A 16984-nucleotide genomic window follows, 5' to 3' on the forward strand; every position below is an offset into this window, starting at 1 on the left:
TTATCTAGAGGAATTTTCCCCTCATTTCAGTGTGTGTGTGGGGGGGGAGGGGGGGGGGGGGGTCATTCCTACACACACACACTCACTCACATAAGGCCATAATTTACAAGGCCCAGTGTTTTTGTCGTTAAGCGCAATAGTTCATTTGGAACTTTTGAGGTTGTATCGTAAGTTTTTAATCAGTGTTGAATTTTGTTTGGTATCTATCTATCTATGCAAAAACACTTACAAAAAAAAAAAGTTGGCATTTGCATCAAATGATTCACTCGTTTTGTTGTCGTTGTTGTTGTTTTTGTAAATAATGACTGCAGTCAAACGAAGAAATCAAGCATTCATGCCAGCTGATTTCAGTCCAAAGTTGAATGTGTTCCACGTGGCTTTCTAGCAAAGAGCATAATCGTTACAGAGAATAATAATAATAATAATAATAATATGAATATGAATACATTTTGGGTGAAGAAATCGCTCTTGTGCTGTATGACGCTTTGCAGCGCGGCCACGGAATGAAAGTGATTACAAATCAAATGAATCTGAGTGCATTTAAATCTGCCTTGCTAATGCTGCCATCATGCATTTATATAAATATATATATATATATATATATATAATATTATATTTTATCTTTTTAATTTTACAGTAGCTCGGTCTTTAAATGAGTAGCTTTGCTTTGCAGAAATGAAATAACACATTAGTTGATATTCCATTTTTAAATGTGGCTGTGTTACTGCGTTGCTTACTTTTAAGAATATATATCTAAGTATATATTACTCCTGCATACAGGTGCAACCACCCAGAAGGCCTTTCTATGGGTGGGGGTGGGGGCACCTCAGGGCCCTCCTCCACCACCACACCCTTTCTTTTGGGCCTACCTCCGCGCTCGGTCACGTGCTCCTGAAGCGTCTCCCAACTTTCCAGCGGGAGAGCGCGTGGACTCACACGCGCTTATCAGCAATTATCAGCGACCGCCCCTCTCTGGACGGGCACCGGGTGGGTGGGGGTGTGGGAGGGGGGGGGAGGGGGGGGGGGGGGAGACCTGGTAATTCTTGGACTGGGACTTACTCGGAAGGACGAGTGCCTTGAAACGCAGGCGCGCTTTGGAGTTCGGGTGCTCCCGCTCTGCTCCTTCCTTGCACGAGGTTTGGCCGCAGGGTGCTCGGTCTCCTCCGGGTGACGTTCGGAAGGCTCCAGGACTGGACTGATTGGTTTGGTTTTTTTTTTTTTTTTTTTTTTTTTTAATCACCTGCTCGCCCTTATCTGGTAAGATAATACATCTGCGAGAGAGAACCCTTGGAAGCAAACGATGTTCCTCGCGTGTATCCTTCCGCGCGATATCATCAGCGTGTGTGTTTGACTTCGAGTTTTGCGATGAGTTCAATGCCTGCGGGATATGCGCGCTTCAATTAGCATGCGCGAGTTTCAAACCAAAGCTGATTCACGCGACGGGGCGAGGAATACGGCTGACGTGACGTGATGAGGATGATCTATTTTAACACCATTTTTTGCTTGATCTGTGTGTTTTTTCGTTTTTTGTTTTTTTCGTGAGGGGGGGACAAATTAGCTCAATGAATAATTCTACGCTGAGGATAAAGTCATTTGAATGTACTTAATTCGAACACGCACATCGGTAAATATGTTATCTAACATATTATTTGGGGGGAATTGCGTCAGTTTAGCACATTTTCGTCACGTGCAACCGACGTGCATAATCCAATTCAAGAAGTACTTTTTGCTTCTTCCAGTGTAATGTATGTTGACACCTGACACATGTTCAGAGCATAATTACTACTATTGATCGTACGTCGGTGAAAGGAAACATTTGAACAATTAGAAGACAGAGCGGATTCTTTTCGTCATCAAGTGGGAGGCGCAAGAGAGAAAAGACGTTTTATGGGGTGCTCAAGAGCTATTTGGTGTCCCCCCCCCAAAATATAATAATAATAATAATACAAACACTTTAGTTACATTTTGTCTCAGATTTCCACAACGAGTGCGTGGCTTATTCCAATTTGACGGTGCGCAGAAAATGCCCTCGCAATTGTGGAATGATCCAAATGACGTCTTTTGCAGTTTGTGCGCTGTTGAGCTGCAAGTTCCTGCGGAGGGATCCGCAGCGTGGACAACGTCGCCCACGCTCGAAGGACCGAGACCAGCTCTCGCCCCGCAAAACATTTTTTTATTTTTTATCTGTTGATTGATTTGGGATTTGGGATTGATTGATTGATTGATTGATTTTTAAATAGCAAGTTGTGAAAGAGGAGAGGAAAATGTATCAGAGCCTGACCTTGTCGTCCAACCAGTCCCCTTACACGCACGACACCGGGAATTACTTGCACCCCTCGGCCAGCTCCCCCGTCTACGTCCCGACCAGCAGAGTCCCGGGCATGCTGCCCACGCTGCCCTACCTGCAGACGTGCGAGCCGCCTCACCAGTCCCACGGCCTCGGCGCCCACCACCACCACCACCACCACCACCATCACCCCCACCACGGCTGGCCGCAGGGCGCCGCGGACGGCTCTTCTTTCGCGGCCAGCAGCCCTCACCCTCCGCACGGCTTCTCCTACTCGCACAGCCCGCCGCCGAGCACCAACACCGGCCGGGAGGCCGCTTACCAGAGCCCGCTCGTGCTCGGCAACGGCGGCCGGGCGGACCAGCTCGGCGGGGCCCTGGTGCGCCCCGCTGGGGGCTCTTACACCGGGCCGTACGCTTACATGAGCCCGGAGATGGCGACCTCCTCCTGGACGCCGGGACCCCTCGAGAGCGGAGTGATGAGCCTGCAGGGCCGCCAAGGAGGCATGTCCGCGCGGCGCTGCAGTCTGGGTAGGAACCCCCCACCCGCCGTGTGCGCGCTTCTTGATAGTTCAACCATAACAATCCAATCCACAGGAAATATCTCAGAACAACCCTCAGAATTTATTTGGTATTTTTTTCATGAAGAACTGAAACGGTGACACGACATTTCAGTTAAATAAACCATTTCTTAAATATATATCTATATATATATATATATATATAGACAAATAGCTAACAAACATACGCGCGTCTTAATTTCTACTAATAATTCACAATCGAATGAGATCCATCAAAGATGCCCGCCTCCATCAAGAAATTATTGTTATTTTCACATTTACAATGCTGAACAGATGCTGATTTTAATATGCTGTGAAAAACAATATTCCTATTCATTTTGCTGTATTCGAGGCTGCGCCGAGAAATGCTCCTAATATTGCGCCCATCTCAACATAAACACATTCGACAATATTAGAAACGCCTGTCAGTCTGACGTAACATTCCGCATGATGATAGCAATCGGCATACAAATAAAATATAATAATTATGGCATGATTATTGTAACAATCATAACAAACGTTATATTAGAGGAATAGCAACTCAAAACAATTCCTATCAAAAGAATAACTTAAAATAACATTGGGCTCGTAGGAGACCATAATAATGAATTCAATGCAATAATATCTTATTATATGCATGAATTAAATATGAATCATGTATTGTTATTATATTTTCTTAATTACGGCTCCGGTTTTTGACCACTATGTCAAAATTATATTCGTAGAACTTGTGTCATTATCAATGTCGTGATGACGATGATTTTTTTTTTTTTTTTTAATTGAAATCTTACTATTGTTATCCACATTAACAGCACTTATTACCATTCCCCCCCCCCCCCCCCCGTGTTAATTTTTGCTATAATCGTTCCTGATCCGTGCTAGTGCTATACATAAATAAATAAATAAATAAATACATACATAAATACATAAAGAGGCCGATAAAGTCATTGGTCTCGATTGAATCAAAGTGTTGGAAACAATGCCCCAAATTGGACCAAGACAATACACATTCTTCTCGCGAGAGTCTAAGTAAAAAAACAATCAATTCAAAGGTTAATCTCATCCCTGAGCAACAGTGCGCTGTTTTGATTTTCAGGGCTCAATACACTTTGACACAAGAGCTCATTGTCCCCCCCCCACCCCAGCCATCAGCAGCGGCTATCGCCTCCGAGCATCACCGGCACTGTCACCCCCCCCCCCCCCCCCCCAAAAAAAAAAACACTCCAAAATGTCTCCATGCGCGCACAATTCGACAATGAACCGACCCCGCAAAAGTCCCCGTTGTTGGATTCGTCCGATCAAAGATTTGCTGTTTTTACTCGTCTTTCACAAAACTGACCCAACTTGTACTCCCACCAAATATGCAACAAAATGCAGAATGGTTTAAAAAAAAACAACAACTATAAATTACTGTAATAAGTAAAAAAATAAATAAATATGTGCGTGTGTGTGTGTGTGTGTGTGTGTGTATATATAGATATTCTTATTTATTATTATTATTTTAAAGGTGTGAACCTGAACAACTGAGCTAGTTGTTTGATGATACCAATACAGTATATGTGGCACGACAGCCATCGGGTTCCTTTACGAAGGTCAAGTCGAAGATAAATGTGAGCTTCTGTCTTTTCAATGACATCGAGTCTCAAATGTCAGAACTTGCATGGAAACTGACAAAAGGGAGATTCGCGTTAGGGTCTCATTTTCTTCATGAACTTGGAGAATCGACAAACTTTCTGGGCTGAAAATACAAATAGATCACCTGTGGATTTTTTGGATTGTTATTTTTCTTTCAATTCAAATCAACTTAATTCGGACACATACCGTGTTAATTTGCATGGGTACAATATTATCGGGGGAAATGCTCGCATTCATGTCCAACATCGATGTCAATGTTTGTCTCTCAGCCTGAACAGCATGACAGTTATTCCAGGCTTGTTCAGTTGGATTTCTTTTAACATCCCCATGCAGGTCCTTCCTCTATTGGATGAGTAATTGGGAATTTTGGCCAATTCATGCCAGGAGTCCGTTGTGTGTCAGGGCTGCGATGGCTAGATGGGACCCCTGGATCTTTTCTGACTGATAACACCCCCCACCCCCTCTTTCCCTCCATTAGTCTGTCTCCCCAATGCAGGTTTTTGATCTCTCTCCATCGCATGGCTCAGGGAATGAGGGGTGTTACTTTAAATTCCTCCGCAGCTATTCATCACACACTAACCCCCACCCCTGCAATGTGTTAAAATCCTATCGGTTTTAAGGTACTTGTTGGAGTTGACTTCCAAGTCACACGAATGCACGGCTGCTTTCTGCGAGAGGGAGAATTTGTAGAACCCAAGCATTCGAGTCTAATATCCAAACCAGAAAAAAAAAAAACAAACAAGAAATTGTTTAAAAGCAAATGCCTGTATCACGTCATCGGTCCAAACTCTTTTTCAAAGGTGAGCGATGCAGTCAATACAACACTGAGCTGACAAAACCCGTGTTTATAGGCTGAAATTAATCTGCGCGCACTTAACTCATGTGCCGCCTTCATTCTGCAACGAAGCACAACGACGATCGATTTGAACAAGCCTACTCAAATGTGTCCAACCCCACTATTTTCCTGCGTTATTGGAAACAAAATAAAAACAAAGGTGAAAACACACACTTATTGAGTAAGGAAATGTGCTCGTCTTCTGCTGCTAACATCAGCAGGCTCGTACAGTTTCGGACCTTAATGTGGGCGGGCCAAAACCTGTCTGAAGAGCAAACGTGTCACCATTCCCCCAAAATCACTTCTGAGTCAAATTTTGGGGGAAATTGTTTCTGCAGACATCGTTTTGAAGTCTAGAACTATGTAATAAGTTCATATGATTAGAAAGGCTTCCAACGGTGGCGTTTGCATTTGCCCGCTATTCCGACTGTGCGTCGTTAAAAGTGCTCGAACTGCGTGCGCAGATCTGGTGGAGGACATGGCCACAGAGGGCAGGGAGTGCGTCAACTGCGGCTCCATCTCCACGCCGCTGTGGCGCAGAGACGGCACGGGGCACTACCTGTGCAACGCCTGCGGCCTCTACCACAAGATGAACGGCATCAACAGGCCGCTCATCAAACCTCAGAAACGGCTGGTAAGGCAAAGCTGAAAAAAGCTCGTCTGACTTGATTGCGCCTTTTCAACCTAAAAGGTTTCTATTGCCGGGAATGTCTGGTGACACTCAAAGACATTTCGATTGATCTGACACATGGAGCAGTACCTTTAAAATAGGGCAATTATGAAATAAAAGACAGGGATCTAAATATGAATATATTATACATATATTCTGTGGAACTACATGTATTATTGGGTGAATCTTTAGGATGCTACGTTCAATATTTTGTTAATTTTTGTCCATCATTTCAGAAGTCGTGGCGACACATTATTCAGAAGTAAGCCCAATTTTTTTTTTAGGAGCAAATGATCATCGTCTCCGACTCAATCAGCAAACTGTTCAACTTCGGTTGAGGGCGAACGCAATGACAGTGAAGCACGCACTTAAGAAGCCAGATAATTAAATGTCCCATGGAAACACTGAAGACAAAAATTCAGTTCAACCTCATTCTTACTATAGCAAGCTTATCAGACACAAAACAGAAAGGATTTGAAAATGTTTTGACACTTTCTACATGTTTTTTTTCAATAGTAATCATTTTTTTTCAATCGTAATCATCATCATCATCATCAACATTAAATCACAAACAAGAAATGTTTCCTTCTTAAGACACATTAATTTATATATTGCAATCAATCACGGCATGAGCGAGCAAGCAAGCTAACATACTGTACGTAACAATGCGGTATGAACATCGGGGCTTTGATTCCCACAAGTGAAAAAATGGCCGCCTCAGTGATTAAGTCTCCGCTTGTAACTTTATGGCACGTAAAGTGTCTTCAAATGTTGAGCGGAAAGAGGTGAGGTCATAATAATGACAATCATTCATGTTTACAGTTTGTCAGAAAATTGGCGACATGATGAAGGTGGAACAGTTTTACTCAATTTACATTGCTTGCTCGGAAAGATATCTGTGCAGGGTTTTTTTTTCCTCTTGCAGGCTGGTTCGCGCAATATTATATATATTTTTTAAGTAAACACGTCTCATCTGCTGTCTTTGTGATTGCTCGTCTTCATGATGCTTTTAAAAGCAGCTTGGGGAAAATGTGTTGCAACGTGTTGAAGCGGAATTAATGGCTGTAAAAGTGTGTGTGTGCGGGGAGGTGGGTGGGGGGTGGGGGGCAGATTCGGGGAGGTCTGCGTCGTTGTGGGAGCGAACACGGACGATTTTTTTAGCATGTCCAATCAAAGCGGCTCCTCTGATTCCCTTTAAATGTGACGCGATGGCAGTCTCGCACTGGGGACGTCTCTGTGCGGAAGAGGGCGACGCATCATAGCAGTGACACGTGCGTGACTGGAGCGTTGGCACCGCCGGTGCTTGGCTGGTGTGGCAACCGTGTGGGCGGGTGCTCTTATTCAATGCAGAATGAGCAGGCGATCAAACTGCCGGCAACTCAAACATGTTAGCGGACAGCCGTCTGCGAAAATATTGCCCACAGTGCAAAGACGTAAGACATTGTCAAAAGATCACTTTTGCAGTCACTTAGGAGAATTTTTGCACTAGTGAGTGCATCAAAGTAAGGCTTCACAGCTGGTTATTCCCCACAAGCTTGCTTGTTTTTGTAGCGCAGCTGTGCTTGGTCATTCTAAAAACAACCCACTTACCTCGCAACCTGCTCGTAGTTGTCCTGTAGTGACCTTGCCCTTGGACAAGGCGTTTGTGAGATTCTCGCAGCAAATGTGGCTGCTGTTGCTTCTGCTTTACAAAACAAGATAATTGTGTTTGTGTGCAAAATAATCTTTATTTATAGTATGTTGCTGTTAAAAGGCTATCCAGCTAATGAATCATGAGTTAGTTTCGCGTCAGCGCCACAATGCAATAATTCATCACTGCCGTACGTTTCGTGTCCCGCGCTGACGTCCTGCGATTCATTTTTCGAGGGAAAAGTTTGAGTCGAAAGGGAGTCTGAGGAGAGCACTGACTTGGGTCTGAGCCAAAAGCACAAAAAAGAAAAAATGCAACCGTTTATGTTTCATTTTTGCCTCCACCGACAGCACACCACATCTCGCCGAGCCGGCCTGTGCTGCACCAACTGTCACACGAGCACCACGACGCTGTGGAGGCGTAACGCTGAGGGAGAGCCAGTGTGCAACGCCTGCGGTCTCTACATGAAACTGCACGGGGTATGTTGCACCTCAGGGGATCTTCGAAGCTATTTGCCGTTCAGTTCTTGAGTTCTAGATTCTTGTTGTGAATATCTGCCACGCCGACAAGTCGCGGTTAAATCATGTTTCTGTTTGGTCCACATTTTTGGTTGTTTCCATTGTCATCCATCCATGCGAAATGCCGATTGAAAACATATGAACATCATAAACATAATTACTCATGATTACATGTTTAAAATGTCTTTCAGAGCACGCTTATGAGCAACTGAGGATGAGCATACTTGCACCTACAAAACTGTATACTCGGCACCGCTCTTTTCTTTTGAGGAAAGTGCAACATCAGTTGTTTGTCTTCTTTTAGGAAATGGAGCAAGCAAGTGTAACAGTTTGAACAGAATTGATTCATTATTATGCTGTAAGTTGTATTACTTTGTGTCCGCGAATGACCGCTCGACGGTACACTTCCGCAAGGGTTTCAAGGGTGATAAGCCAAAGAGGAAGCGATTTATTGTTTTTAAAAAGTACAAATACGATAGCTTAGAACACGGGTGTCAAATTCAAGGCCCGGGAGCCACAGCTGGCCCACCACATCAGTTTATGTGGCCCGCGAAAGCAAATCAAGTGCGTCAACGTCATGTTTCTTGCGAAAATAACAACATTGCAAATCGTCTTCCCTTTTATGTCACATTGATTGCAAACATTTTTGTTACCAATCCCCGTTTCAAAATAAACTCAATTAACAACTTTTTACTGGACTTCTGGTTTCAAATATAGTTATTCGTCGCTTTTTTTGTCTATATGTAATAACATGAGGTAATTGTACATTTACTGTATATGTGTTTGCGCTCATGACGGCCCTCCAGGGGAAACCGTAACTACGATGTGGACACTACTGGGTTAGAACATCTGCTTTCCAGTCAAGTGCTTCTGGGTTCAAATCTCAGCTCAGGCCATTTCGTGTGGAACTTGCATTTTCTCCTGGTGCTCACCTGGCTTTTCTCTACATTTCTCGCAGATTCCAAAAACATGCTTGTTGGTTATTTGAAAGCTCTAAACTGCCTCTCGGTTTGAACATAAGTGTGAGTGCCTTGCGATTGCCTGGCGATGGGTCCAGGCTGTACTCTCTTCCAAAGTCAGCTGAGATAGAATCCAGCTCTCCTGTGACCCTAATGAGGACAAGCTGTACAGAAAATAGATGGATGCATGGATGTTGCTACAGTAACAGTTAATTGTTGGTTAAAAAGAAATACACACACAAAAATAAATAAAAAGTGAAACGAATCCTCCAAAGTTGAATCAAAACCTCTTGCTTCTTCAAACACATCATTTTTCATCCCAAACAAGAGAGGATTCAAAGCCATTTGTGTTTGATGCCAACGCGAAACACTTTGCTGTATCACATTCGTCTTTGTCAAATGTATTGGTGGCGTCATACAGTGATGTCACGCTACTTACTGACTCACCGTCTCCACACAAGCCAGATCAAGGTTTTTCATTCACAACTGTACTGTTGTGACCTGAACTAAACGTTTGGCGTGGAGATGGCTTTTCTGTGTCGGGCAGCTGATATTAATAGAGCATAATGCCTCTGCAAGGGCACCGTGGTCGTCGTTATCAGAGCTGCAGTGTGGGAGCGGAGCTTGTGTGGGTTGTCATGACACCGTGGCCTCTGTTGTAACAGTGAGTCAACTCATGACCGTTGCTCTCCTCCCTACAGGTGCCCCGACCTCTGGCCATGAAGAAAGAGAGTATACAGACAAGGAAGCGCAAACCCAAAATGCCCAAGAACAAATTACTCACAGGTGGGGCAAAAGTGTACGCACATGAAAAACAAGGACCGTAATTTCTCGTGTATAATGCACATTTCCCCCCCCCCCCCCCCCCCAAAAAAATTCAAAAGTCAATAGTGCGCATAATACATAGGTATAGGGGAAAAGGGGAAAAAACGTTCCCATTTTATAAATGTATGCCACCATCTAGAGTTTATGAAAAAGATGTACACATTCATTTCAATATTCTACCGCCACCTAGAGGTTATGAGAAAGGTGTCGCCTACACTTTCATTCCAATATGACAAGGGTACGTATGACTGCATATATGTACAGTTGTGCTCATAAGTTTACATTCCCTGGCAGAGTTTGTGAATTTTTTCAAATATGACTGATGACTGAACATCAACCATCATTCATTTCTTTGTGATTATTTTTTGTTTAATGATAATGCTTTTCTGAAATGCTTGACCGTTTAATTTGAATGCCATTCAAAAAAATTAAATGTGTTTTGCCTGGCCCTTCATGTTTTCTTTACAGAATTGAATCTTACAAATTCTGCTTGGGTAAGCAAACATATGAGCACAACTGTGTGTTTTCTCATTTACTAAATAAAATTCGGGCTGTGAATTTCAAAATAAGACCAAGTAAATAGATAGAAAGTATTACATGTTCAAATAAAGTGCCTCACTTCAGAATAATTATTTGAAAAAAATCATACTTCATGTTTTATCATCTGGGTAGAAGCAAAATCAGGCATTGTAAAAATGCATTCTACATAGGTAGAAGGGTTTTCCAGAATTTTGAGGCCAATGTTGGGGGTGCGTATTATACATGGGTGCACATCATATATGAGAAATTATCATATTTCTTAATGCCACAACATGTCAAGATTTTGCATTCTAATGCCAGCATCGCCATCAATTGGATGCTGCATTGCCTTGTACTTAGAAGAATAACATCCGAGTTGTTGCCATGGCAACCCTGAATCAGTTACTCTGGTGGTCTAGAAATTAAAGGGCCCAGCCTGTCTACCTCTTTTGTGATAACGCTAGCATTGGCGGATAGATAGACATAGCAGCAATAGTCACATATATGCATTTGTATTAATAATTTGAACACAACCAACCAAGTAAGAACAAATACAAGAGCTTTTAGGAGGAATTAAAACAAATATACATCTAATTTAAGCACAAAAATGAACCAGTTCTGTCAGGTTGGATGGTGAACGTCGGTGGGTAGCCATTTTCAGGTCTTTCCAGAGATCCTCAATTGGGTTTAAGTCAGGGCTATGGCTGGGCCATTCAAAAACAGTCACGGAGTTGTTCTGAAGCCAGTCCTTCGGTATTTTAGCTGTGTGCTTAGGGTCATTGTCTTTCTCGAAGGTGAACCTTCCGTAAAAACCTTCCGTATCCACTGTATGTACAATGAATATATATGATACACTGATGAATTATAATACGCCCAACAGTACAGTGTAGAAAAGTGTCGATATAACCGTAGGTATGCATAATATTGCACATACCACTTTTTAAAGACGTGACGTTATCAGAAATGAGTTCCGTTTGTATTTACACGGCTTTAAATTCAATCGCATTTTACACCTGAAGAAAGAGCATAACACAAAAAATAACAAAAAAAATCCAAATTTCGACTTCTTAATCAGATAACACTGCATAGCAAATAATGATGTCGCATTTCATTGACTTGTGCCTAACACGATGACGTGACGAACTTACATGGGTATTTTTTTAGGAGCGCGCACGACCTCTGACAGCAGCTCGCCATCGTCGCTGTCTGCATCCGAGCATGCGTCCACCATCAAGAGTGAACCCAGCATGACCCCTTCACCCTACGCCGGGCAGACTGTCACGTCCGCCTCCCAGGTAATCAACTCAAACGTCTCGATATGCTGATACTGCCAGCATCACTATACAAACTACTGATGTCTTGCAACGAGAAGCTGCGCAACAATTTAGTCATTAAACTCTTAATGCTAACATATTCCCAAGGTTGATTTATAATACTATTAAAGGCATATTATGCATTCCCCCCCCCCCCCCCCCCCCCCACAATTTAGAACTTTTACCAGGAGTCTTAATAAAAGGTCTCTGATATTGTCCTGTGAAAATATACAAAGGATAAAAAAAATTGCAGCACAATTAATATCCACGTGCATATGAAGCGTATTTAATCAAACCCTGTATTTGAAGATGGAGGATCTGGGAGCCCAGCTCAGTGTGGGCGTGACATTATGTTTAAACTTCTTCAATAGACAGACGTTCAGAAATTGGCAGAAATCTAAATATTTACTATTTGTAGTTTTCTGGTTGCTTCATTGCACCCGACGCCGGCACGACAGAGACAACGATTTCTATTTAAGTCAAGAAAAATCAATTTCCCATGACATGTTCCTTTTAAAGCAGCAGTAAGGAATATTTCCTTGCCAGGGATGTAAAAGCACGCTCGTCGCTTTGGTACTCCCACAAAATTGCAAAAGCAGGAAGAGGTATTTTTTTTCTTAACGTTATTATGAATGAACGCTTCCCCACCTCTCCAGAACTCAAATGATAGAGGCACATTCATGTCTTAAAATGTTTTTCTTAACCTAAACTCGAATTGGCAAACAAAGGCAAATTTGATAGTCTCCATTTACTTTTGTCACTTTTGTTAGCGTCGGTTGTTTTGTTGTTGTTGTTGCCAAAAGTTTGTTGAGTCACAATAAAATGACTTAAAAATCATTTGGAAAAAAAAAGGTGATACCGACCATAGTCCCGGAAGCTCCTTCGACGTTTTTATGTCTCAAAAGTATTTTCTGTCAACTGGCTGTCTGTTGTCGCACGAGAACGGCTCCAACTACCGGAGACAGTTTTTGACATACTCGGCAAACAAAGGTGATTCTATTCTATTCTATTTGGTGAATCACAATGGAAACTTTCCCCCTGCCCCAAAATGGAGACAGCCTCGCTGTCTTTTCCGTATGTCTTACGTAACCTCATCTGAACTACAAAGCGGTTCCGCTATCTTTTCACTCGTCTAGGAGAAATGCGGTAGTACACTATCCTATAGCCGACTATATTTTGAAAGGAACCATTCCCTCTGCCTGAGTGCAAGCCTGCGTTGGAGTTTAAAATGATTTCTAAAACAACATTATGTTTGTATGTATTTTCCTCTGCAGACGGCTACCCAGTTGAACGCTGCAGTATCCACGGCACACATGGACATTAAATATGAGGATTATGTCTTTACTCCGACATCCGTGGCCCCACAGAACTCCTGGTGCGCTCTTTCTCAAGCATGAGTCCTAAAACCCAATCACCCGGTTTCCAAGTCTTACCGGCCGCCACGGTTGACGTGTGGCCGAGAGCACGTAATCCGTTGGCGATGCATTAGTAACTTAAACATGAGAGTCAACCGACCTACAGGATGCAAGATGCAGAGTACCTGCACCTCACCAACTACTACCTATTATCAAGCAAGCAAACGCACCAATGCAAAGACAAGAGAAAAACATACTTATTAATTTTATAGCAATTTGTTTTGCTTTTTTTTTTTTTTTAACAAACACAATGAGGACATGTTACTGTCACTACAGAAATAAAATGGACCGATTTTTTTTTTTTTTTTGGGGGGGGGGGGGGCGGGGTTTATGGCTGCTGAACTCATCTCATCACTAGCATGTAGATGATTAACTTTTATTGACGCATTATTTATGTTGCGATAAGGGCAGTTAAAAGTCATCGCAGACATGATCGTTTCACTCCGCTAGGCCGTGCTGGGCGGCCATGTTGAGTGACCTCCATTAAGTGAGGACTCTGCATCTTTTTGCACAATTGTTTTTTGTCAATGTCTTGATGTCTCCAAAGTGTTCTGTAAATTGACTGTCTGTTGTCGTACTAGAGCGGCTCCAACTACCGGAGACAAATTCCTTGTGTGTTTTGGACATACTTGGCAAATAAAGATGATTCTGATTCTGATTCTGATTCTGAATTGGTTTGCGAGGTATATGATGGTGAGAAATTGGATATGATTTTCATTTCATTTTCAGGTGTTGTGACTACATATCAGAGTTTTGTCCAAATGATTGACAGCACAAGTGCAATGGATCCATTTCTTAAAAAAAAAAAAAAAACTGTCCAAAAGAGTGAAATAATTCTAAACATAATCTAATTTCATTGTCTGTATTTTGTCAGTAATGAAAGATTTTTTTTTTTTCGGTAATGTTTTAAAGAGTATGTCACCCTCTGTTTCTTCTTTCTTAAAGTCCTTTGGAATCTGTTCAGGTTGAACTGATTTACTATTTATTAATTTGAAATGAATGAATGTAATAAAGAGTCAATCTCACCAAAGACCTCATGGCACGAGAGCTCATATTTCTGTCCAAACATTGACCTTTTGAAGTTGAGTTTGGTACATGTTTGTTGATTCCACACCTTGGGGATTTAACCTTGTTTTTTTTTGATTATTTGCATGAGAGCAGCTGACGCGACCTGACTGGCAATCTTGATCAATGTCAGAACAATATGCATATTATCCTTCGTGTTCACATGTACAGTACTTGTACTATTACCTTTGTTACTTCAAAACACATATTCAACTCATTTGAAGACAGTTATACACACTTATACAAAGAGTCAACCAGCAACGCAAACACATTGGAGATTGCAGCTGCTGACACTTTATAGGCGTAAAATATTGACCTGTGCTGATCTGGAAATGAATGATGTCTAGGGCATGTGTACATTGTGAAATTGATTAATATTGAACATCCATCATATCACTTAACATACAAGTTGAACACAAGTGCATCCTAGTGCACTCCATTAGTCCCTTCTCTCTGTTTGCAAGTGCAGCACTTGCACATAACAACTGCAGCTTAATGCACACCTGTATGACTTCATCCAGTGAGTGTATGCGTGCGTGCGTGCGTGCGCACGTGTGTGTGTGCCAAGCGGTCGTCCAAAGGTTGCGTTCCAACTGTGCTTTATGGCGTCAATCCACGCCGAGGAGGAGAAAGCGTCCCAGTCAGCAGCGAGGCCGCTTTACTGCCGCCAAGGCGACATGCGGGCACCACGGCGCCAACAGCGCCGCCCTGTTTTATGGCGCCACCCTCGCTATTCCTGGGAGAGGCCTTCATCAGGTGCAGCGTGATCTAATGTTAGTCAGGCAAAGGGTCATAAGGTAGGTGACTTGTGACTTGTACTGTGGTGAATAAAAAATGAAGGTCATAAGTCAAGGCAATGAATGCACAGCACATGCTAAATGCTAACAGAGTCATCTTTGTGACGTTATGTCACCATACTTGGCTAGTTCACCAATATTACAGATTACCAAATTTTCTAACGGCACAATGCCTACCTGGCTCGGCGTGGCTGTACCCTCGATTGGCCTTTTTCAATCGCTCCTACGAGCGATTATTTCGATGATCGGTCATCGGCTCGTTGGTCATCATCGTCGCATCGATGTAGCATTTGAGGACGTACAGCAAGAAATGACAAAACTCAAACCAGCTCTGCGGTCTGTTTTCATGCTGCCCTCAATTTCCTCCGGAATCTAATTTGTGGCCCAAAAGAGAGCCGAGCGAAGTCCAGCGGAAAAGCAGCATCACGGACAGTAGATGTTCTGGCGTCGCCAGAAGTTCCAGCCGTTGAACTCGCAATCTGCACTGCAGTATACTAGAAACAAAGCAAATGACATCTTTCAAGCCGCATTTTTCGTATCGCTAACTCATCATAGCGAGTTCAAGCCTTTGGAGAAATGACTCTGTTACGATTGCTGTTGTCCACTGGACTTATTTTACTATTGTCATGCTTAGGCTTGAGCGTTTTAGAGTATTTGCATTTTAAAATGATCAGTCTTGCACTGTACATTTTCAATATTTTCAGTAAGCTGTATTTTATGTTTCTGAACTTTGTTTCTGAATAGTTTTTGCACTTCGTTTTTAAGTACATGAACATCATCTAAATCACTGACTTGTATCAAATTCAGCATATGAATCCGGTTGCCTTGCCTTGCCGATTATCCCTTTTCTGATGACAACGATTTTTATTTCAACATTAACATTAAACTCAGTCGGTATACATCATACCATTGGAGGCTGGTCAATAGTGGGCGCTAGGGTGCCGCCCCACCGCTGCTGACCCACATCGGTAAAGCCAAACGTATTGGAAATGATAGAAAGAAAATGAAATTACATTTAAAAAAAAAAAAAAAACATTACAAATTATGTGTATATCTGTTTTTAGATGAGTAGAATGAATAGTATACAGTTAATGATAAGTAAAATTGATTCGTTTGCCGTCGTTGTTTCATGTTTGCCGTAAACTCGTGTTCAATTCTGACACGCATGGTGGGGTCCTGTACGATTCAAAAGATATCGGCGAGGTCGGGTGTCGAATGCCAGAGCCCGAACCGATAAGCCCGAACCGATAAACGCTAACCTGAGTTACCGATAAACGCTCCCCACGCTCATGAATGGAAGCCAAGTCAGGCATTTCCAGTGCATTCGTCAAGTACATTTTTCTGGGTATTTCTATTCTTAAAACATTTACACCCATGTGCTGGACTCCACAAATGCAGTATTGTCTTCAGTTGATTTCTTCAGACACAAATAAACCCTGAACTGAGTTTGGACCTCAGAGCGTCAAGGCTGAAGGTCGAGCGGTTGTCAAGGCCCCGGTGACAAACTGCATCTCAGTGTGCGCTGTTCATATGCTGACGCGGGTCATCCTAGAAGATACGGACCAAACGGATCGTATGTGGCTATATTCTAAAGAATATTTTTACCATACATGGGGGGCCAAAAATGCTTTCCACCCACAAGATGCTTAACTGTTCGAAATCCACGAATGGATTCATTTTTTTTTTTTTTATTGAACCCTCAGACTGATGCTAAAAAGGAACTGCTGTTTTTGTAGCATCTTCACATTCTTTATTTGACGCACGGATCTACATACATCAAGACGTTGTGTACGTGCCCTAAATGTTATGTTTGTATTGCGTTTTCCTTAAACGGTACAATGCAGTATCTTAAAATACTAACGACTGTTGTTCACAGGCTAACAGATCCGCAAAGGTCCCTGAACAATCAAGGGCAAAGGTTGTCAACGACTATAAACCAAAGTGCATACGGTGTTGG

General features: G+C 42.6%; 1 protein-coding gene across 2 annotated transcripts; it reads left to right on the forward strand.

The window, feature by feature from the left end:
• Positions 1-1224: 1224 nt before the first annotated feature.
• Positions 1225-13346, forward strand: gata5 (GATA binding protein 5). 2 transcript variants are annotated; one of them, XM_061690877.1, is made up of 7 exons: positions 1225-1257; positions 2068-2817; positions 5781-5950; positions 7967-8095; positions 9795-9879; positions 11602-11732; positions 13025-13346. In XM_061690877.1, exons 2-7 carry the CDS (start codon positions 2265-2267, stop codon positions 13145-13147), a joined length of 1191 nt encoding a protein of 396 aa, XP_061546861.1. In that variant the 5' UTR covers positions 1225-1257; positions 2068-2264; the 3' UTR covers positions 13148-13346. The 2 variants fall into 2 exon arrangements, with proteins under 2 accessions (XP_061546861.1, XP_061547743.1); XM_061691759.1 differs by lacking the exon at positions 1225-1257 and having other exon boundaries at positions 1945-2817.
• The last annotated feature ends 3638 nt before the right edge of the window (positions 13347-16984 follow it).

This window comes from Phycodurus eques, chromosome 1 (assembly GCF_024500275.1).
Source record: "Phycodurus eques isolate BA_2022a chromosome 1, UOR_Pequ_1.1, whole genome shotgun sequence".
NCBI lineage: Eukaryota > Metazoa > Chordata > Actinopteri > Syngnathiformes > Syngnathidae > Phycodurus > Phycodurus eques.

Excerpts from the sequence above, each read along its gene's own strand:
- gata5 (XM_061690877.1), top strand. The coding sequence starts at position 2,265 with ATGTATCAGAGCCTGACCTTGTCGTCCAACCAGTCCCCTTACACGCAC. Across the intron at positions 2,818-5,780 it reads CGCGCGGCGCTGCAGTCTGG|ATCTGGTGGAGGACATGGCC; the intron begins GTAGGAACCCCC and ends CTGCGTGCGCAG. Across the intron at positions 11,733-13,024 it reads CTGTCACGTCCGCCTCCCAG|ACGGCTACCCAGTTGAACGC; the intron begins GTAATCAACTCA and ends TTTCCTCTGCAG.